Raw genomic sequence first — 23715 nt, 5'->3', positions numbered from 1 at the left:
TCTGTGGACGCAGGCCCTAGGGGTGGACACGTGTGCGTTTCAGAAACGGCCGAGAGGACAAGCGGGTGTAGGAGGCAATAGAGCGGGCTGGAGGGAGAGGCAGAAGGGGTGCTAGGGGTGGACTCGTGTGATGCTGGAGACCTTAAGTGTACACACTGGAAAGGAACCCAGGCCGTGGACAGAAAGCGGACCACACCTGGGCCAAGTGGAGAGACAAAGCCCAGGAGGAGGGATTTTTAATAAGTGCTTATAGGTAATGGTTGGCTGGACCTGCCAGATAAAACAGGCAGCTGGAAGCCAGAGTGGTGATGAAAACTGGGACCCACTGGGGCCAAGTGGTGGTCTGTTAGAGAGTGAAGAGGCCTTGCTGCAGGAGGTAAGGCAGGGAAGAGACCAGGAGACTGCCAGGAGGACGTCTTTAATACAGAGCAGAGCCAAAGGAGAGACCAGGAATCCTGGAGCTTGCCTGGAACCCAGGTTTTATGGCAGAAGTGAATCGACCAGGGCTGGCAGCATTACGGGAGCAGCAGACACGTATTACTTAGTGGCTAAGCACTCTGTATCCTCTGGAGGAGGAAATGACAACCCACTCCAATAACCTCGCCTGGAGAATCCCATGGACAGAGGAGCCTGGCAGGCTGCAGTCCATAGAGTTGCAAATAAGTCAGACAGGACTGAAACAATTTAACACAGAGAAGCACTTTACATGAATTATTTTCTGTAATGTTCACAGTGTTTTAAAAATGAAGAAACTGAGCCTTATCATTAAGGTTATTCAGGCAAGATTGCACAGAGAGTACGAGGCGCAACTTGGAGCCGTGTCCAGGACTCTGCTGCCAGAATCCACGCTCCAAGTCATGACAGATGCAGGGCCCTCACTGTACTTGACCAGCATGTGCCCACAAGACCAGGCGTTTGACAGATGCCAGGTGCTTGTCTTGGGGCTTCTACTGAAGCCAGAGGACAGCTAAAACTCTGGGCCCAAAGAAAGAGCAGAAAATAGCCTTATGAATCATGTCCTCATGCAAAAACTTACCACCCAAACAGATGCAAAAAGTAGTGGTCTTACACCAACACCACAACAATCAAAGGGAAAATAGCTGTATTGGACTTCATCAAAATTAAAATCTTTTGTGCTTCAAAGGATACTGTCAAGAAAGTGAAAGACAACCCCCCGGAATTAGAACTATTCATAAATCATAAACCATATATGTGATAAGGAACTATCTTATCTAGAATATATAAAGAGCTGTTATAACTCAATAACAAAAAGACAAGTAACCCAATTAAATTATGGGCAAAAGATATTAATAGACATTTCTGCAAATAAGATACACAGATGATACTCATGAGTGAGCTTGTGAAAAGATACTCAACATCAGTCATCAGGGAAATGCAGAAAAATACCCCCGCATATACTTCACGTCCATGAGGATCAGTTCATTTCAATTGCTCAGTCGTGTCCAACTCTTTGCCAGCCCATGAACTACAGCACGCCAGGCATCCCTGTCCATCACCAACTCCCAGAGTTTACCCAAACTCATGTCCCTTGAGTTGGTGATGCCATCTAACCATTTCATCCTCTGTCGTCCCCTTCTCCTCCTGCCCTCAATCTTTCCCAGCATCAGGGTGTTTTCCAATGAGTCAACTCTTCGCATCAGGTGGCCACAAATATTGAAGTTTCAGCTTTAACATCAATCCTTCCAATGAACACCCAAGACTAATCTCCTTTAGGATGGACTGGTTGGATCTCCTTGCAGTCCAAGGGACTCTCAAGAGTCTTCTCCAACACCACAGTTCAAAAGCATCAGTTCTTCGGCGCTCAACTTTCTTCACAGTCCAACTCTCACATCCATACATGACCACTGGAAAAACCATAGCCTTGACTAGATAGACCTTTGTTGGCAAACTAATGTCTCTGCTTTTTAATATGCTGTCTAGGTTGGTCATAGCTTTCCTTCCAAGGAGCAAGCATCTTTTAATTTCATGGCTGCAATCACCATCTGCAGTGATTTTGGAGCCCCCAAAAATAAAGTCAGCCACTGTTTCCCCATCTATTTCCCATGAAGTGATGGGACCGGATGCCATGATCTTAGTTTTCTGAATGTTGAGCTTGAAGCCAACTTTTTCATGCTCCTCTTTCACTTTCATCAAGAGGCTCTTTAGTTCTTCTTCACTTTCTGCCATAAGGGGGTGTCATCTGCATATCTGAGATTATTGATATTTCTCCCGGCAATCTTGATTCCAGCTTGTGATTCCTCCAGCCCAGCGTTTCTCATGATGTACTCTGCATATAAGTTAAATAAGCAGGGTGACAATATACAGCCTTGATGTATTCCTTTTCCTATTTGGAACCAGTCTGTTGTTCCATGTCCAGTTCTAACTGTTGCTTCCTGACCAACATACAGGTTTCTCAAGAGGCAGGTCAGGTGGTCTGGTATTCCCATCTCGTTCAGAATTTTCCACAGTTTATTGTGATCCACACAGTCAAAGGCTTTGGCATAGTCAATAAAGCAGAAATAGATGGTTTTTTGGAACTCCCTTGCTTTTTTGATGATCCAGCAGATGTTGGCAATTTGATCTCTGGTTCCTCTGCCTTTTCTAAAACCAGCTTGAACATCTGGAAGTTCATGGTTCACGTATTGCTGAAGCCTGGCTTGGAGAATTTTGAACATTACTAGTATGTGAGATGAGTGCAATTGTGCGGTAGTTTGAGCATTTGTTGGCATTGCCTTTCTTTGGGATTGGAATGAAAACTGACCTTTGCCAGTCCTGTGGCCACTGCTGAGCTTTCCAAATTTGCTGGCATATTGAGTGCAGCACTTTCACAGCATCATCTTTTAGGAGTTGAAATAGCTCAACTGGAATTTCATCACCTCCACTAGCTTTGTTCGTAGTGATGCTTCCTAAGGCCCACTTGACTTCACACTTCAGGATGTCTGGCTCTAGGTGAGTGAGCACACCATCATGATTATCTGGGTCGTGAAGATCTTTTTTGTACAGTTCTTCTGTGTATTCTTGCTTCTGTGTCCACAAGGATGGCTATAGCCAAAAGACAGACAATAGCAGGTATTGGTGAGGACTGGAGAAATTGGGAATGTAAAATGGTGCAGCTGCTTTGGAAAACCGTGTGGAAGATCCTCAACGAGTTACACATTGAGTTTCCTTGCAACCTAGCCGTTCTGCCCTTGGGTATATAACCAGGGGAATTGAGAACATGCCACACAAACACTTGTACACAGCTGTTCACAGCACTATACGTAATAGTAAAAAGTAGAAATGACCCAAATGTCCTTCACCTGATCCATGGATCAACTAAATGGAGTGTAATTAACGAATTAATGACAGAATGCTGTTCGGCAGTAAAAGGAATGAATTACTGATACAGGTGACAACGTGGGTGAACCCAGAAAACAGGATGCGAAGTGAAAGAAACCAATCACAGAAGACCCCGTTCTGTGTGATTGCATGTGTGTGAAATGTCCAGATGTGGCAGATCTAAAGAACAGAAAGTAAATTAGTGGCTGTCGAGGGCTAGTGGCTGGGGAAGATTGAGAAGAATGGGGTGTGGTTGCCAAGGAAGCAGAGTTTCTTTTCTAGAGTGGTGAAGATGTTCTAAAATAGTCCACAGAATGTGTCCATGAATGCTCTGTGAATGTGTCGATACTAAAGATTGTTTACTTTAAAGGGATGGAATACATGGTATGTGAATTATATCTCAATAATCTACTCTGTTTTTTAATGAATTTTTATTTCTTGACTGTGCTGCACAGCATGTGAGAGCTGTTCCTGACCAGGGATCGAACCCATGCCCCTGCATTGGAGGTGCAGAGTCTTAACCACTGGATCACCAGGGATGTCCCTAGTCTGTTATTAAAAAAAAAGTAGTGTAATCTCAGAAGGCACTGATACCTGTTGAGTATCATTATGCCGAGTTTTGACCTTGTGCAAATCTAATGCAGGGATAGAAACTGAACACCTGTCTTATCTCTGTTGCTGTCCTGACAAAACCAAGTCTGTGTGCTTCTGCCCTGGGGTCGGGCGTCGGGGCAGGGGGAAGAGGAGTCCCTGGGGGCTGCTGCCCAAGGTGGGCAGTGCCTGGAGACCCAGGACTCGCTGTTTGTGGGACTGGGGGGGACCCCAGGTGTGAGCTGCTGGACCGTGAGGGGATCCAGCCTCCCCCGAGCCTCCTCCCAGACGTGCTTCTTCATCTTCCACCAAATTTGCTGCCACCTGAAACCACAGCTTTAGTTTCCTCAATGTTTGCTCATCCTATAAATAAATGCTTCCGTGCGGGAAGGTTAGAAATGAGTAGATATTTGAATAGTGTTTCATCGTTTATTTATATGATTAGTTTAAAATTACATCCTTTCTAAGCCAGCATGAAGGTATGGGGCAGGCAACAATTACAGAGTGACTTGTACACAGGTCTTCCTGGGTGTGTTCAAAGTGCTCACCCAGCTTGACTGTGTTTGTGTGAAAGAGGCAAATAGTTCACACGTGCTTTACAGACAGGAAAATTGAGGTGCAAAGGAAATAAACAGGGATGTCCCTGGTGGTCCAGCGGTGAAGACTCTGTGCTTCCAATGCAGGAGGCCTGGGTTTGATCCACGGTCAGGGAACTAGATCCCACATGCTCCAACTAAGATACGGTGTACTCAAATAAGTAAATATTTTTAAAAAAGAAAGAAAATAAATGAATTGCGTATTACCTCCAGAAAAATGCCAAGATCAGGCATAAGGTGGGCATTTTTATTCCTGCTGCCATGCCCAGCTTCTGCAGCCATGGTCTTACTGGGATAAGGACCTGACTGTGGGCTTGGCCCCTCTAAACCCTGGCGTGGAGAGTCTGTCCTCCGGGTACAATTTGACCAACCAGGGAAAGTCAGTGCCCTTGTTCACAAGTATGGTCGTGGCTTCCAGCCAGTTACTTAATTTCTCTGACATCAATTCTTCTCACCTATAAAAATGTCATCCATCTAATAGAGACTTCCCTGGTGGTTCAGTGGTTAAGGCTTAGCCTTCTAGCGCAGGGGTCAATCCCTGGTCAGGGAACTAAAATCCCACAGGCCTTGTGGCCAAAAAACCAAAACATGAAACAGAAGCAATATTGAAATGAATTTGACAAAGACTAAAAATGGTCCACATCAAAAAAAAAAACCTCTTTAAGATAAATAAGTCAATTATGTAAAAATCAAGTCTATGGTTTTTCCAATGGTCATGTATGGATGTGAGAGTTGGACTGTGAAGAAAGCTGAGCACAGAAGATGCTTTTGAACTGTGGTGTTGGAGAAGACTCTTGAGAGTCCCTTGGACTGCAAGGAGATCCCCATCCTAAAGGAGACCAGTCCTGGGTGTTCATTGGAAAGACTGGTGCTGAGGCTGAAACTCCAATGCTTTCGCCACCTCATGCGAAGAGTTGACTCATTGGAAAAGACCCTGATACTGGGAGGGACTGGGGGCAGGAGGAGAAGGATGAGAGGATGAGATGGCTGGATGGCATCACCGACTCGATGCACATGAGTTTGGGTGAACTCCGGGAGTTGGTGATGGACAGGGAGGCCTGGCATGCTGCAATTAATGGGGTTGCAAAGAGTTGGACGCGACTGAGCAACTGAACTGAACTGACGTATATATCATGTAGTAACGCTACCAACCTGTAGCATTGTCGGAAGGGTTAAGAATAGAGCTAATGTCCAGAGCCTGGCAGAGTGCCTAGGGCACAGTAAGCACTAAACACATCACAGACATTACTGTCAGTTAATGCTGTGCAGGGCCTGTGAAAGCTTTGCAAAAGGGGCCACATGGCCTCCAGCCCCGGCCCCACCCACCTTTCTCTGCTGAGGGGGCCTGGGGCCCTGCCCTGGAAGAGGAACCCACTTGGCCAGTTCTTTGCTGCTTTTAGTAACCGGGATGGCTGACATTTTCCAAGCACTCTGTACTGATTCGATGATTAATCACCAGACCACTCTGTGAAGAAGGGATTAGCATCACCCCTTCCTCGCAAAGGACGTTTTTGTTGTTCTCGTCAGTCTCAGTCGTGTCTGCCTCTTTGTGGCCCCATGGACTGCAGCACTCCGGGCTCCCCTGTCCTTCTCAAACTCATGTCCTTTGTGTTGGTGATGCCATCCAACCATCTCATCCTCTGTCATCCCCCTCTCCTCCTGCCCTCAATCTTTCCCAGCCTCAGAGTCTTTTCTAGTGAGTCAGCTGTTTGTATCAGGTGGCCAACTTGTTGGAGCTTCAGCATCAGTCCTTCCAATGAATATTCAGGGTTGATTTCCTTTAGGATTGACTGGTTTGATCTCCTTGCAGTCCAAGGGACTCTTGAGAGTCTTCTCCAACCCCATTATACAAAAGCATCAATTCTACAGTGCTCAGCCTTCTTTATGTTCCAACTCTCTCATCTGTAGATGACTAATGGAAAAACAGTAGCTTGCTGCTAAGCTAAGTCACTTCAGTCATGTCCGACTCTGTGTGACCCCATAGACGGCAGCCCATGAGGCTCTTCCGTCCCTGGGATTCTCCAGGCAAGAACGCTGGAGTGGGTTGCCATTTCCTTCTCCAATGCATGAAAGTGAAAAGTGAAAGTGAAGTCGCTCAGTCGTGCCCGACTCTTAGAGACCCCATGGACTGCAGCCTACCAGGTTCCTCCGTCCATGGGATTTTCCAGGCAAGAGTACTGGAGTGGGGTGCCATCGCCTTCTCCGAAACCATAGCTTAGAAATTATTTAACTCTGGATATCAACCCCTTATCAGATATACGGTTTGCAAATAAATTTTCCCATAGTATAGGTTGCCTTTTCATTCTTTTCGTTGTCTCAATTTTTTTTTAACTTCCGAAGAAACTGTTACTAAAATTCAAAAGTCTTTTTTTCTTTTTTTGGTTGTGACATTTTTAACCACTTGGTTGAGGTATGATTGACTGAAGCTGTACATATCTATTATATACCGCTCCATGAGTGTGGTAATAAGTACATATCACATCAATAGTATCCTTTGATATACAAAAGTCCCAGATTTAATATACTCCCTGTCTAATTTTGCTTTTGTTGCCCATTTATTATATGCCTTTTGATGTCGTATCCAAGAAATTATTACCAGATGTTGTCATGAAACTTCTCCTGTATTTTCTTTTAGGAATTTACAGTCTGGGGTCTTATGTTTAGGTCTTTAATTCATTTTGAATTAATTTTTTATTTGGTGTATAATCAGGATAAAACTTCAGTTTTTTGAATGTGGCAATGTAGTTTCCCAGCACCTTTTGTTGAAGAGACTGTCCCAGATCCATTCATTAGACCAAATGTTCAGACTCATCCAGTACTTGCTTAACCTTCCGTTTTCATTTGACTGTGAAGATCTGCGTCACTGATTGTAGTATGGTGACTTTCCACCACAATTTAATAAAAAAAATTTTCTTTTGGAATTTATAAAGTACAAGTTGGAGGAGTCACACTTCCTGATATCAGAACACATTACAAACTCCAGTTTTCAGTACAGTGTGATGCTGGCATAAATGCAGACACGCAGAACAGAACAGAGAGCCCAGAAGGGAACACGCACATGCATGGTCAGACGATTTTCTGCAAGCTTCTACAAGGAAGTGTGACTCCTCCAACTTTGTTCTTTGACTTTTACCTTATAAATTCCAAAAGAAATATTTTTTTATCAAATTGTGGTGGCAAGTCACCATATTATGATCAGATCTTCACAATCAATTGAAAATGGAAGGTTGAGCAGGTACTGGATGAGTCTGAACATTTGGTCTAATTATCTAGTTTTAATGCAGATTTTGCTTCAACCACAAATCATGCAGATTTGCTAAATAATCCAATTCCACAAAATAATTGCATCTACCTGTCTCTATAAACTTGATCTGTAGTTTATTCTCCATATCACTATTTTTGTCATGGAAAGGTCAGAAAATGCATGTGTATATACATACATCTATCATGAATACGTATGTATGTATATAAAACTCACTGGAATCCCCACCGTTTAGAAATAATCACTATTAATATTTGGTGTATAATATACCAAGCTATTTACAATGCACCTTTACACACATAAATGTCTTTAGCTGCATTGATAAATAAATAATCTGAAAGAATCTATACCAAAGTGTATGTTTGTGCAAATTAGAATTATATTATTCACAATTCATTTTCAGTTAATGGTATTTCATGAACTGAAAAAAAAAAAATAGGTACGTGGACCTGCATTGCGGTTTCTAAAGGCCCCCTTGTATTGCACAGTCCTGGGTCCACCACGGCTGAGGTCACATCTGCTGTTGGGTCTGGGCCAGGCCTCTTGGGTTTTTTTCTTTTATAAGCAATGCTGTGGTTTCTCTATTTACATCCAATTTCCCCCAATTGATTATTTTTTGAGGATAAATTTCAAAACATGAAATTACTGGATAGGATGTAAACTGTTCTATTGAGTTCTGAAGGCCTGTTGCTAAATTGCCCTGTAAAGCAGCGGTTTGTATTCCCACTGCACACGTGTGCCCGTTTGCCTAGGTGCCTGCCAACAGGTGCCCAGTTTTCTAATTCAAAACAGTATATTTTCATTGCAGTTTGCACTTGCTTGTTAGTAATGAGGTTAAACATTTTAATGTGAAAATTATTTAAAGTGCTTAATTTCATCATCTTTTCCCTCTTAGCTCAGTTGGTAAAGAATCCCCTGCAATGCAGGAAACCCTGGTTCGATTCCTGGGTCAGGAAGATCCACTGGAGAAGGGATAGGCTACCCACATCAATATTCTTGGGCTTCCCTTGTGGCTCAGCTGGTCAAGAATCTGCCTGCAATGAGGGAGACCTGGGTTCAATCCCTGGGTTGGGAAGACCCCCTGGAGAGGGGAAAGGCTCCCCACTCCAGTATTCTGGCCTGGAAAATTCCATGGACTGTATAGTCCTTGGGTTCGCAAAGAGTCGGACACAACTGAGCAACTTTTTAAATTATGAAATTTTAAAATTATGGTATGTTCTTTGGAACATTAATGTTCTTTGCATGTTTTTCAGTTGCCAGATTTACTTTTATAGAAATGTATTTATTTACTTATTTTAATTTATGTTTGGCTGCACTGGTCGTTGTTGCTGTGTGCGGGCTGTCTCTAATTTCGACAAGTGTTAATAGTTGTAGCCCCGGGGCTTTGTTGCTCCGAAGCACGTGGGATCTTGCCAGAGTAGGGATCAAACCCGTGTCTCCTGCATTGGCAGGCATATTCTTAACCACTGGACCATCAGAGATGTCCCATGTTTACTATCATCATAATGATTTTTAAGTTATAGACAATACTGTGAACTACTTTCCAGTTTTCTTCTGCCCACGAATTATGTTGACGATTTGTTTTTGCTCTTCAGATGTCTCTAGTATTTGTGCATGCATGTGTGTGTGAGTGTGTTTATGTGTGTGTGTGTTCAAAACTGTTAATCTCTTCTATTCCGGTTCCTGGATTTCTTCTCATTTCTGGAAAGGTGTCCCCGTATCAAGATTGTACAAGTATCTGCCTACATTTTCCTGGTGTTCCTATGGTTTGCATGGCATTTTGGTTTCTGAATTTCAAAGGTTAAAAACTAGCCCTGCATAAGGTATTTTGTCATTTAAACAACAATAGAAACATCCAGATTTCATATTCCCTCTTGGCGCCCCCCCACCTCGATGTACAAAAGTGGGGCTGAGTAGAATCTACAAAGTCACATTGAGTGAATTGTCATTTCTTAAGTGTCCACAGCATGCTCAGAGTGCCTTCTAAAGTTGTGCCGGTCTAAAATATACTGTAACGTTTAAGCCTTTGAGAACCTTTTTTGAACATAGAACTGGTAATGGAGACTGGCAGTAATTTATGACAGAAATCTGTTTGCTGCATCTGTGAGCTGAGATGAAAAAAGCAACACAAAGATTATTCTCCTTTCTCTTCTAGGTTTTACAGAAAGACAAAACTTGTTGGTTTTCAAGACATGGAGTGTGTGCCTTGTGGAGACCCTCCACCCCCCTACGAGCCGCACTGTGAGTCATGCCCTGCACACAGAGAGGGGCTCTGGGCCTTTGTAAAAGCTTTCTCCAGTTGGCAGATGGAACGCAGTCTCTCTCTACTGCTGGCTTAGAGGGTACAGTCTTTTGTCAGGTGTCCAGCAGGACAGAAAGCCCTTTTGTGTGTGTCTCAGTCAGCAAACTGCATCCACTGATTGGAACCTCGAAGGGAAACACAGACATGTTGCTACTCCCGTTCCCTCCAGACTCTGATCTTTCAGTCCAGATGATGACTCGGGCAACTCCAGTTAACTAGGGGTCCAGATTCTGCCTGATGTGTCCTGTCTTTGTGCTGTGGCCTCCTGAGTCTGTGCATTTCCCTTCCTGGTCTCTAGACCATGGACAGAGGAGCCTGGTGGCTACAGTCCATGGGGTTGCAAAACAAGAGAAAACTCGTTTGCATGTTGGTAGAGAGAATATTAACGAGTTAAACTTTCTGGCCATGTTGTTTCTTAGATATAAAGGTATTTGTTACAGGTTATCCACCTGCATTGATTTTGATTAGGAAAGAGAGGCTGCTGACTTGTCTTAATCCTAAATATAAATCTGGCCGGTGAAAACCCCTCCGGGAGATGGTGAAGGACAGGGAGGCCTGGCGTGCTGCAGGCCATGGGGTTGCAAAGAGTCAGACACGACTGAGTGACTGAATGACAATAGCAATGAAAACCCACTATCAAGGGGACAGGAGAGAAGTCAGGATGGGCGCCCCACCACCCCCCAGGTGTGCTCGGGGTGGGCTTGTCTGTGCTGAGGAGGGCTTTCCTGAGCTGGGGGGCAGCAAGGTCCAGGAAGGGGGTCGGAGGAGGAGACTGTGCTCAAATGGGTGTTGCTCTTTCCTTTCGGGGAGCATAATACAGACATTTATTTATTTAGGGATTACTTTGATGTAATTCTCCATGCCCAGGATCTGACCTCTTACTTCTTTTCATGGCAGAAGCCCCCTTAAATTAATTGAAATTTACTGCATTATTTGATAAAGTCGCATGGTATTTTTGTTTCCGAGAATACTATGGAATTTTGAAGTCCCTATTATTATGTCCTTTACCAAAGTGCATTCCTTTCTACTTTTGAAGTGACAGGAAGGCCAAGGGCTTGACTCTTTTATAGAAATGCCGCTGACCCCTCTCTTTGTAATAGGTAAATGTTCACCAAATAATTCATTGCATTTAACAGATGCAGTATTGAATGTCTGTTCTGTGTGAGTCACAGTTGGTTTTACTTAATTTTCTCAGGGTCTCATCATCAGCTCACAGTCATCAGTGTGAACACTGGTCCAGAGAGGTTAATGACTCTCCGCTGTTGGCTGATAATTGGCAACCTCGGGTCTAACTCCAGACACTATGTTCTCCCCCGCACGCCCTGCTGTCTCTGTGCAGTCCCCAGCCGTCCAGTCGATCCCCTGTTGGCTAATGTCATCCATTCCATGTTGACTTTTTCTTGTATTATTTGCTTTACTGTTTGTCATCTAAGGAAAACTCTAAAAGTCCAGCTTAGGAGAGGTGCTCCATAGCTCAGAAAAGGACATGTCCTCTTGCCAGTTAGAATGGCACAGCTACCAAGTAAAGTGGGTCAGACAGAGAAGGAGAAATACCATATGACGTCCCTTATATGCAAAATCTAAAGAGAAATGATACAAATGAACATATTACAAAATAGAAGCAGACTCACAGACTTAGAGAATGAGTTTACAGTTGCCGGGCATGAACGAGAGGATGGGAAGAAGGGATCATTAGGGAGTTAGGGATGGACATATACACACACGGGCCTTGGTGGCCCTACTGTGTAGCACGCGGAACTCTGCCCGATGTTAATATGGCAGCCTGGATGGGAGTGGAGTTTGGGGGAGGATGGATACATGTGTATATGTGGCTGAGTCCCTTTGCTGTCCACACCTGAAATTATCACAACACTGTTAATTGGCTATACCCCAATATAAAGTTAAAAGTTAAAATGAGGCAGCAGCCTGGTCTTGCCTATGGCTCAGCTCAGCCATCATTCTGTCCAGGAGGCAAAGATTATCCCCTTCATCCAAAACTATCAGAAAAAGATTTAGTGAAGAAATTGATATTGCCCATAGAGTTAGAAAGGCCTAGGTTTTTTTTTTTTCCTTTAATTTATTGGTCTTAGATTTAATGTGATCTAGTCATGTTTGAGGCACTGGAGTTGTTTGCCTTTGGGGAATCTGGCTAAGCTTGGACATCATAAATTAGCCTTTAAGCATAGATTTCACATTTAACTTTTAATGTTTTGTAAAGCCCTAAGTAAGTGATCATTTGAAAAGAAAATTGGCTACATATATATATATATATATATATATATAAAATATTTCTCTAGTATGAGACTTTTTAGAAAGCAAAGAAAAAAATAAAATTTTTTTCCAAGCCAGAAATGCAGCGCACACAGCTAATAGCTTTTCGAATTGTGAAACAGCTGTCTGGTGGTCTTTAGTGAGCCTTAATCCTTATCTCTTTAAAGGAATGTTTGCTGCATTTGGCACAGTTCTTGGGAATAATTCCAGAACGCGGCTAATCTCTTCAGAAGAGTTCTCGAGGTCTTTGGGGAAAATTATGTAAGGCGCCTCATGTTTTCATTTCTCCTGCTTCAGGCTTTTGCACTCATCCACGAACAATTGCTTCTTTAGTGACTTTCCCAGAGGCGTTCCTGTGTTATAGACTCAAAGCGTGAAGTTGGTGGCCTCTGGGAAGCTCCCTGCAGAGACAGGCTCCGTTTCAGGGGTGCATGTGGTGCTGGGGGACTGGACTCCCCAGACCAGGAGCAGCCCCTGCTCGAGACCCCAGGTAGCCCTGGGGTCTGGGGACCGCAGCCCCCGCAGCAGGAGGTTCCCTGTGGCTACTCTTTCAGCCTGCAGGCTCTGCTTAGGCCTCCTGGCCTCCCCACGCTCTCAGCGGGCTCCTGGGATGTGTGCTTCCCCCTTCAGGCTCCTGAAGGAGCAAATCCGGCAGGTGCAGGTGAACACCATCGTCCTGGGAGCTCCGCCTTTCCTGCCTGCCTGCTGAACAAATACTTGGGTGTCTACGAGGTGCGAACCCACCATGGGGCAGACATGGGCGCAGCCCTTCCTGGAGCTCACAGTGCAGGGGGCGAGCTGTCAGGCCACTCAGACGCCACACACCTGGATGCACCTGGTGACAGTCAGTCCCACCTGGGAGGACCCTCGGCTCTAAGGTGATGGTGCAGGAGCCGCAGGGAGGGTGGCCCCAGCTGTGACCCGGGAGTCAACCAGGGGAGGGCAAGCCCGAAGAGGGGGACGCCAGGAAGGAGAGTGTTCCGTGGCGTGGGGTGCTGACTGTGGTCCAGCCAGCCAACACTGGCAGTGCCTGTGGACTCGGTCCCTGAGAAGCCTTCGATGGCTGTTTCAATGAGTGACGGAAACGGGGCCCAGGCGACGGGGACATAGGAGGCTGTACAAGGGAAGGAGGGAGCTGACGGTAGGTCACTCGGTCCAGAGCCTGCCTCGACAGTGACTGTGGGGAGCGTAGTCAGGGGAGGGGTCTCCTCCTCACGGGAAAGGAACGCCTGTTTGCAGGTTAAAGGGAACGATCTTGTTGAGACAGGCTGACTGTTTTATCTGAGAGGACAAGAGAATGGTGTCACGTAAGGTCTGTTGAAGGATCCAGAGAAGGGTTGCCCTCTGGTGGAGGCGGTGCCTGCTCCATGCCCCTCCAGGGCAGGGGCAGGCGAAAACCCAGGCATGTGCATCCAGTGGCCGGCAAGGGGCTCTCCTGTGAGGCTCTGTGTGTGTGTGGAGCACAAAGCACCACTCTCCCGGGTGAGACTGGACCCAGGCCCTCAGAGACTGGGCCAGCACAGACGTCTGAGGTTCTGTCATCGAGAGTGGAGGGGATAGGGGAGAAAACAGTGGGCTCCCGGGAGCACCAAGGGTCCAGCTGGATCAGTGGTCATGGTGAGCCTTGTTTTCATCTCCTGTGATGTCTATAGGGGCCTCTGTGCCACAAGACGTACCTAAACTGTGCCTGAAATGTGCAGCTTATGGTTGTTGTCGTTTAGCCGCTCAGTTATGTCCCACTCTTTGCAACCCTGTGGACTGCAGCACGCCAGACTTCCCTGTCCTTCATTATCTCTTGGAGTTTGCTCAAATTCATGTTCATTGAGTCAGTGATGCCATCCAACCATCTCATCCTCTGTCGTCCCCTTGTCCTCCCACCTTCAATCTTTCCCAGCATCAGGGTCTTTTCCAATGAGTTGGCTTTTTGCATCAGGTGGCCCAAGTATTGGAGCTTCAGCTTCAGCTTCAGCATCGTCCTTCCAGTGAATATTCAGGGTTGATTTCCTTTAGGATTAAAGTCCTTTAAAAGGATGACTGTCTGTGTTAATAACATGAGAATAATTTTAAAGGAATATAAATACATTTTATTTAAAAAAAATTTTTTATTGGAGGCTAATTGCTTTACAGTGTTGAGATTGTCTCTGCCATACATAAACTCAGATCATTCATAGTTATATATATGTATATATATATATATCCCCCACCTTGAGGCTCCCTCCCCTCACCCCGTGCCACCACTCTGGGTCATCACAGAGTGCCAGGCTGGGCTCCCTGTGTTACACAGGAGCTTCCAGCTAGGTATTTCTTTTTCACATGGTAGTGTATTTATGTTGGGCTTCCCAGGTGGCACTACTGGTAAACAGCCCACCTGCCAATGCAGGAGACGAAGAGATGAAGGTTTGACCCAGGGTCAGGAAGATCCCTTGGAGGAAGGCATGGCACCCCACTCCAGTATTCTTGCCTGGAGAATCCCATGGACAGAGGAGTCATGGGGTTTAGCAGAGGCTGTGGCTCAGAGACCAGCAGTGAGTGTGGGAACCTGGATGGGGCATAAGGAGAGATGGAGGGAACTTCAGCTGTCTGTTCTCCGCAGCTCAGATTTGTGACCAAGAGTGTCTCGGTGGCAGTGTCTCTCTGAAGCATGTACCTGCATTCCTTATAAACTGATTTAGAAAACTAGAAGGAAGTTTCTATCCAAACCCCTGCCTTCCGACTGTGTATATTGGCCCAGTCTTAAGTCCTCAGACCCTGGCATCCAAAAGCAGCCAAGGGTGGGGCACAGCCTGGAACCAGCGAGAAGTCTGGGCACCCTTTCCTCTGCCCCATGGCCCAAAGCACCGTGCCCGCAGCCCAGCCAATATGAGCTTTAAGCTCCCCTGCCCCTGAAGAATGGTGGGTGTGTGAACCTTCATTCACGCCCAGGCTCTGCCTTGGACCACAGATGTCGCCTCGGGCAAGTCAGCTCACCACTTTGAGCCTCCCCTTGCCCCTCCGGAAATAGGGATAACCGTGCCATGTTGGCAGAGGGGAGATAGATGCAAATGGGATCGCGTCCAGGAGCACCAGCCTTCTTCCCAGCGATGACTGCACCTGGCCTGCCATGCCGCGGCCCCGCCCGTCCAGGTGTGCCCTGTGTGGGAGGTGGCAGCTGGGAGCTGCCCTATGCGGGGAGGGTCCCAGATGCAGCTAGCTTCGGTCCTCCCCTAGCCCTGGGGGGTTGGGGGGCAGGGGGTTGAGGGTTACCTGGATGGGGCTGCAGAAGACTTCTGTGCTTGGTGACCCGGATGGCCAGAACACCAAACCGCCCGCTTTCCTCTGCCCCTTGGCCCAAAGCCCTACGCCCACTGCCCAACCAGCTCGAGCTTTAAGTTCCCCTCCCACCGGGAGAATGATGGGTGTGTGAACATCACGCATTAGTCCGCCCAGAGCATTCTAATTTGTGAGGATGGAGCTGCAGCTAAATAAAGGCACCCTTTCCACAGAAACCCCTGCTCCACCCTTTGATAAGGGGCAGCTGTTTACAGCATTAGGAGAAGCACAGAAAAACACAAGAAATTTTAGAACTACTTCCTGCCCTGGGCCTGATAAGAAATGCAGGATTGGAGTGATTTCCTTTAAGCAGTGTTTACTTAATTTGGAACAAACACTGTGGTTGGAACAAATGGTTTTGAAAACATTCAAAGCGGTTTTTATTTAAGGGTGTTTAACCGAGATGTTTGCTTTGTCCTTGGGGGCTTAGTAAAACATGCCACGTGATTCCTAGGAGATAAGCCATCAGATAAGTCACCCTGTGGGGGAGATGGGAGGTCTCGAGCTGTGCTGACCCGTGGTGCTGTAGGATTTAACATGACTTCGTCCTCTCAGAAAGCCCGCCGCTCTCCGCACTAGTAAGGCATTTCATTGTTAAAGACTGACTGTTTTCCAAAGGAAACTCAAACCGTCTTCTAAATAGAGAGTAACGTAATTTCAAAATAAACTTTAAAAAGAACTCGTTGCTCATGGGGCTTCTCTGGTGGCTCAGTGGTGAAGAAACGGCCTGCCAACACAGGAGACATGGGTTCGATCCCTGGGTCAGGAAGATCCCCTGGAGGAGGAAGTGGCAACCCACCCCAGTATTTTTGTCTGGGAAATCCCACAGACAGAGGAGCCTGGCAGGCTATGGCCCACAGGGTCCCAGAGAGTCAGACATGACTTAGCAACTAAACAACAACTCATTTGCTCATTTAGTGGATAATTTTTTTAGGTTTAGTAGGAAAAAAAGAAGGGGAGATCATCATAAAGAGAACATTTCCAGCATTGACACATATAGAACAAAATTACGGTATTCTGATGGTCTTTTCAGTCTTTGTTCTATCTATACTACCGATTTTTTTTTAAAATAGGTATAATTATGCTGTACACAGTTTTGTAACCTTTTCCCACTTGAGATGTATATTCATATACTAATCATTACTTCAGTGATATTTTTGAGTAAGTGCTGTGGACTTCAGACTTGAGGTGGATTTCAGGGCTATCTGCCACACACTGCTCTGTCCACATGAGCGGGAGACCTTCCCCAAGTGTGCAAGTGGATTGATGCCCACAGGTGCTTATGTGTGCAAAGGCATATCTTTCATATCTTTCTCTCTTTCTTTCTTCCTCATATCTTTCTTTCTTCCTCATATCTTTCTCTCTTGACCTGTGGTGCTAAATTGTTTTAAATAAGGGTGCCTGGTAAACACCTCTTAAAGAAAACCAATTTAAAAGGAGGGCTTCCATGGTAGCTCAGATGATAAAGAATCTGCCTGCAATGCAGGTAGACCCAGGTTCGATCCTTAGGTGGGGAAGAACCCCTGGAGAAGGAAATGGCAGCCCACTCTAGTATTCTTGCCTAGAGAATCCCATGGACAGAGGAGTCTGGCAGGCTGCAGTCCACAGGGTCACAAAGAGTCAGACACGACTGAGCGACTAACACTTCCTTTCAACTTAAGAGGAAACAAATGGGGAGTGTTCTGAAATCGACGCCCGTGTGGGTTTTCAGGTTGCCTGTGGTGGAGAGCAGGTGACTTTAGCTGCTACCTGTGTCCAGCTGAATCCCTGAGGATCAGAAGTCAGTTCCTGCTACCCCCTCACACCCAGGACTCTTCATCTGGACACTCAGCACTCACTGAATCTGATCAGAGTGATGTAGAATGAGGTGCAGAGAGATGTATATAATCCAAAAGATTTATAGCAAAGCCATGTGCTTCAGAAGCATCACGTAGTGTTGTTGCATCTGTGTTTCCTGTTCCTGCAGGAGAGAGTTCTTCTCCTGAGTTTGTTCATACTTAGTGGCCTTTGCGGAGAACTTGCTGGATCCTCTGCCGAACAGGCCCACAAAGCCACCCTGTGCTGATTACGGGTTCAGTTTACACGGGATGTTCTCGGAGTCTGTGGTCCTCAGGCCAGGAGTCCAAGTGTCGGGCGGGAGACTGGCGCCCTGGCTCCTGTGGGTGTGACCAGTTTGGGGACTCTTTTCAGGGCAGACAGGCGCTCCCGGGGCCTCCTGAACAGTAGGGAAGGGCAGCTTCTTCAAGATGCGGCTCTGTCCTGTTCACAGAACAGGGCGAGGAGCAGGAGGACAGGGCGATCAGAGAAAACAGCCCTGGCTCCCGGAGCCTGAGCTGACTGCAGAGCTGCCCCCAGGCATCCGGAGCATGCTCCCCGCGCTGCCTACTCGTTAGTCACTGGTTCCGGGAAGTGCTCTCTTTTCTTTGTTCATCTTTCCACAGTTTCCTGCTTTCCTCCCTTTCTCTTTCTCAGTTCCTTGTGATTTCCTTACTTTATTGACAAACAAGCTAACAGAGTGGACATGGAAAGTGGCTTATGTGGGAACCAAGAGATGAAAATCCACAAGGACACCCTGCACAGTCCCCGCACCAGGGCTTGGCCCCACGATACCCTGAGGGGTCCATGGAGGCTTTTCTGTGGACAATGCTCTGCCAGCTCCGCCCGCCAGGCAGAGGGCAGGAAACGGGGGCAGCTACAGCAGGCAGAGATGCTCGGACACAGGAGGAGAGCAGGGTGGCTTGTGTATCCGGCCTGGGGGTGGGGACCCTAGACAGAGCACCCAGCGTGCTCCAACTTCATACAAACGGATCCCTGGGTTATCTGATACCACCTGCTACAGTCATTGCAGTTTTCATTATTACTCTGGACCCAGGAGGGGTGGGGAAGGGGAGACCCAGTCACATTGGTTGGAATCTTTTCCTGAAAACAGAAAGCTGCTCTCCTTTCTTTGAAATGATTTCCATCACACATAGTTAATCTGGGTTTTTTTAAATGCAGATTTGCTTCTCGGGTAAGCAACTGTTTTCTAAAGATACGTTGAAAATCTGTCATAGCAAATGGCTTGTTTTCCAAGAATGCTGAGAAAACAACGGGGCAGCTTTAATGTCTTGGCCTCTTTAGAGAAAGAAGTGCTTGGTGAATGCAGCCGCTTTGAGTGATTATTTAGCTATTTCAAATATTTGCCTTTCCTTAGCCCTAGTTTCATTAAAGTTAACAAAAATCAAGACATTTTAAGAGAAAAATGTTTCTTAGACTCACGTGCTCTACATGCATGCTTTTCTCCCAATATAAAATGGCCAAGTGTTTGTCAGCCATGGTTCCACATAAGGAGAAGAAAAGCAAAGAACAGTCTGAATGCTGTCCCCGGGTCCCTGGACCATGTCCCCCGACCCTGGAGATGCTTCAAGAGCTTGTCTGCTGGCCGCAGTCTGGAGGCAGGGGCGTCCTGAACTTGAGGTGCTGAAGGCTTTGATCCGGGCCCTCGAGAACAGGAGCAGCTGATCATTACTCAGTCGGCTGTAAATCCAACTCCTTGGCCTTTCTCTGCAGTCTCTTTTAGACATTAAAGTCAATGACCTGGTTTAAATATTTACTCACCGAGAAACAGGTTGTGGTTTGTTAAAGGCCATCACTAAATTAAATGAGTGTTAGATTAAGTACAGTTTATTTTAAAAATATAAAATCCGGCAGGCCTGTTTCATTAAGTCATGGACTTTTGCAAAGGGAGCAGTGATTTGTGTGTGTACCCATTAAATGCTTAAAATAAAAAAGCGTGGCATAAAGCGACCTCACGGAGCATGCCAGACCCAATGCGGAGACTGTCAGAGATTCAGCTTAGCAACGACTCCATCCCTCAGAGCTGAGCGTCTGTCCTCGGGAGGAGGTGTGTGAGCTCTGTTCTCTGAGGGCCACATCCCAAGGGCGACTGGAATAAGCGTAGCTGCACCCACAGAGGGTGTCCTTTTGTCTCTAAACCTGCGTGTGTATCCAGCCCCTTCGCACACCAGCTCTTGACCAGGAACATCATTGGAGGAGCATCACTTTGAGGAGGGAAAGAAGAGGAGAGCCCCAGGAGAGTTTAAAGCAGCAAGTGGGTCTTGAGTCCTAGAGGGAACCACTCTCCCTGTGCTTCTCTCAGCCTGTACCACCCCCACGTCACTGCAAAGAAGCAGCCACAGCAGAGAGGCCCCAGTCGGCCCCACTTCTCCAGGCCAGCTCCAGGACCAGGAGTGAGGGTGTTTTAATTTTAAACTTAAGAAAGAAATCAAAAAAAATTTTATATTTTTAAAATAAACTGTACTTAATCTAACACTCATTTAATTTAGTGATGGCCTTTAACAAACCACAACCTGTTTCTCGGTGAGTAAATATTTAAACCAGCTCATTGACTTTAATGTCTACTTGAAGTGGAGTCATCCTACTTGAAAAAGAGTTAGACCATACACAAAGCTGAGCACTGAAGAATCAATGCTTTTGAATTATGGCGTTGGAGAAGACTCTTGAGAGTCCCCCAGATTCTGATCTGAAGAATAAGATGCAGCAAGTTTCTCTAGTTAGCACTGAAAGGACATAACTGTCTTACCCTATCATCTCCAAATTATTGCCAGCCAGTCTCTACGGGAGCTTGCTTTTGAGTCCTAGTCCCAATCCTTAACTGCCAGACAAGTTATTTATGTGGACTGTGTCCCTGTCTTTCATGAACCAGTTGAAGATTCTCACAGTTTTTAAAATTAATTTTACCTGTTTCTCTCATTTACTTTATCCAGTTTTGGTTGTGCTGCATCTTCACTGCTGCATGGGCTTTCTGTAGTTGCAGCAAACAGGGGCTACTCTCTAGTTGAGGTACGTGGGCTTCTCATTGTGGTGGCTTCTCTCATCATGGAGCACGGACTATAGGGAGAGAGGGCTTCAGTAGTTGTGACACATGGCCTTAGCTGCACCATGGCATGTGGCGTCTTTCTGGACCAGGAATTGAACCTATGTCCCTTGCATTGGCAGACAGAGTTTTAACCGCTGGACCATCAGGGAAGAAGCCCTGAGCACCTGTGTGCTCAGTCCTGTCCAACTCATCACGATCCCACGGACTGTAGCCCACCAGGCTCCTCTGTCCATGGGATTCTCCAGGCAAAAATACTGGAGTAGGTTGCCATGACCTCCTCCAAGGGATCTTCCTAACCCAGGGATCAAACTCCAGATTCTCACAATTGTAAAACAGGAAATAAAGCCTTGGTTGAAGTCCTAAATCTGCAGCACATTCCAAACCTCAAGACATATGGGCTCTTTCTGACCTAACCCAGACTTGGGTTCTTCACCAGAAGTTCTGTCAGCTGTAAGATTATGAATAAATTAAGAGCAAGGTTGATTCTGCTGGAACAGGGATGGCAAGAAACACAGTCTACATCCAGGTTTTCTCCTCAGTTTAGGCCCCGCCATGCTAAACTGGGCAGAGACATACACATTTTTCTTTTCTTAGTAAGAAGTTAATGGGTCGAAGTAACTTGAGTTTTATCGTCTTAGAATCATTTCACAGTACTACTACTACTACTAAGTCGCTTCAGTTGGGTCCGACTCTGTGCGACCCCATAGACGGCAGCCCAGCAGGCTCCGCCGTCCCTGGGGTTCTCCAGGCAAGAACACTGGAGTGGGTTGCCATTTCCTTCTCCATTCACAGTACTGCAGTGAGGTAAATAAGAATTATCCGCTCTACTAATAACAGGGAAGCTGATGATTCCAGGAGCCAGAGTTCTTAGGTGCAAGCGTGCCAAGCTGGACGCTGCTTTTCCCGTGGATGAGGTCGAATGAACAAGGTTCCTTCCAAGGGAATGCGGAGTCCTGGGCCCCCAGTGCAGCCTGGCACTGCAGGGGTTAAGCAGAGTCCTGTTCAGGAACAAGGAGGGCAGGGGCCCAAGTCTCATGTCTTTGTTCCAGCTCCCAGATGGCAACCCCATCCGTTAGCCCCAGTTGAGGCAAAACTATTTTTGAGCCTGTGTATCCTTCAGCACAGATGGTCGAGGCCGTAATAATGTGTTTCTTTTATGGTGTCTTTTCTGTTTCTTCATGTGGAAGTTTCAAAGCTTCATTGTTCCATCAGTCAAATAAACACAGTGAGACCTTCTGGGACTGGGGGATAATAAAAAGAAGAAAAACATCCTTGAAAGCAGGAAAAAAAAATGCTTTTTATCGTATCTACAGAGAAATGCTATAGACAAGCTGCTGCCATTTTATGGCTTATGAGTTTTTCAGTATTAATTATGACGTTTATCATAATTAAAATACCAGACCGTTATTTATAATGCACCCACTGCCAAATGTAAAGTGACGAGCTTGCTCTGGGTGTCATGTCACAGACTTTCTCTGAACGGCGCAAGCGGTGGAAGTCGTCAGTCGACCCTGTGGTTGAACGGTGGGCAGTGCTGGCCTGGGGTTCGCCTCCCTGCCCCTCCAGCCGCTCTCCTTTGGCAGTCACCTGCTCTGCCCTTTCTTCTTTTTGTTCCCCATAAAGACATGCATGATCATATCTGGCTCAGTCCTGGCGGGGAATAGTTCTCCAGGCCAAGTAGTCTGGAAGCAAGATGAAGAAGAGCAGAAACCAAGTTTAGTTAAGTCATTAACTGAGTCTCAGCATCTGGGACCTGCAGCCCGGCTGGGAACAGGTCCCCTGCCAGGACTTTCCTGCACAGGGTTATTTCTGCTCACTGGGTTTGGCCTTCAGGATGCTCCCCCTGACCTCAGCCTTCCAGGTCCCTTCTACCCCCGAGCCTCCCGGGATGCCTTTCCACCTGCTGGGAGCCTGAGGCCCTCATCCATCATCTCAGCCCCTCTCTTAACACCCCTGCTGATACCTTTGCCTGCCCGACCTCCTGTCACAGTTGCTCCAGGCCCATCGCTGGGCCCCCGAGGACCCTTGAATCCTGTTTTTGTTTGGTTTTATTGTTGCATTTTTGTTGGCACACCTGAGGACACACATATCTTACAGCATAGAAGACTATTTGTCTTGTCCATCTATAATTTTCTTTTGTCCCGCTGAGAAAAAAATACAGCTGTTCAGTTCAGTGCCTTATGAATATGGTTAATTGTCATTTTCTGGATAGAAGCATTGACGTTTTGTACTAAGAAATGAGATCCAAACCAAACCTGGGCTTCCCAGGTGGCGCTCATGGTAAAGAACTGGCCTGCCAACGCAGGAGACAATGAGACGCAGGTTCGATCCCCAAGCTGGGAAGATCCCCTGGAGGAGGGCATGGCAACCCACTCCAGTATTCTTGCCTGGAGAATCCCATGGACAGAGGAGCCTGGCGGGCTACTGTCCAAAGGGTTGCAAAGAGTCGGACACGACTGGAGTGACTTAACATTCGTGCACGCACAAACCAAATTTAAAGAAACAAAAAGCAGGAAAGCTTTCCCACTCCCGTTGGTAGCAGTCGTGGACAGCGGCATGAGCATCCACAGCCGCCACATGCAGGGACGCAGGCCTGGCAGAAACGCAGCTTGCTTCCCAGCTGCCCCTTGCTCCTCCGGCCAGCACCATGCCGGGGCTCAGTGAGCCCACCAGGGTGGGCTGTGCGCCCCTGGCCCCTCAGGGCTCTTGGCCAGCAACAGTGAAAGCTGGTGGCTTTCAGTCCACAGCAGCCACTGCTACAGACAGAGCAGCCCCTGAGGGACCAATTCTGGCAGCAGAGCGGGGTCTGTGGGGAGAGGTGAGTGGGAACCAAGTGGAGGCTGGTGGAGAAAAGGATAGAGACCTGGGGATCTGGAAAGAGGACTCTCAATGCAGTGCGCACCCTGCTAGATGAGAAGGAACATCCTAAAATCGTGATTTTCTGGCCATTGAAAGACAAAGTGCTCATTATTGTGGGCAGAGTGAATGATGTTACTGTGGCTTTACACCTTGGAACAAAACAGATCACCGCTGGCGGATACTGTGCTAGTTGATAGGTGGCTGAGAGCCCGTCAACTCACTAGACATCTCGGAGGTGTTCTCATGGGCGAGCATGCAGCTGGTGGCAGATGGAGCGGTGGGACGCTTGGGTGGTGCCCCACTCTCAGGAGGAAGGTAAGATCGGCTG

At 46.8% G+C, this 23715-nt stretch overlaps 1 protein-coding gene across 3 annotated transcripts in view; it reads left to right on the top strand.

Moving 5' to 3' along the window:
- TNFRSF19 (TNF receptor superfamily member 19) overlaps positions 1-23715 on the top strand; it is a 91361-nt gene that overhangs the window by 42586 nt on the left and 25060 nt on the right. For all 3 annotated transcript variants that reach the window (XM_086328502.1, XM_086328503.1, XM_086328504.1), the window contains exon 5: positions 9923-10008. In XM_086328502.1, the coding sequence (XP_086184628.1) occupies positions 9923-10008 (86 nt within the window). The remainder of the gene's footprint in view (positions 1-9922; positions 10009-23715) is intronic.

Source organism: Bos grunniens, chromosome 12 (assembly GCF_055505025.1).
Source record: "Bos grunniens cultivar Pamir isolate PY7600 chromosome 12, Bosgru_T2T1.0, whole genome shotgun sequence".
NCBI lineage: Eukaryota > Metazoa > Chordata > Mammalia > Artiodactyla > Bovidae > Bos > Bos grunniens.
Note: the sequence above shows the minus strand (reverse complement) of the source record. Positions and strands in the feature narration are given on the sequence as shown.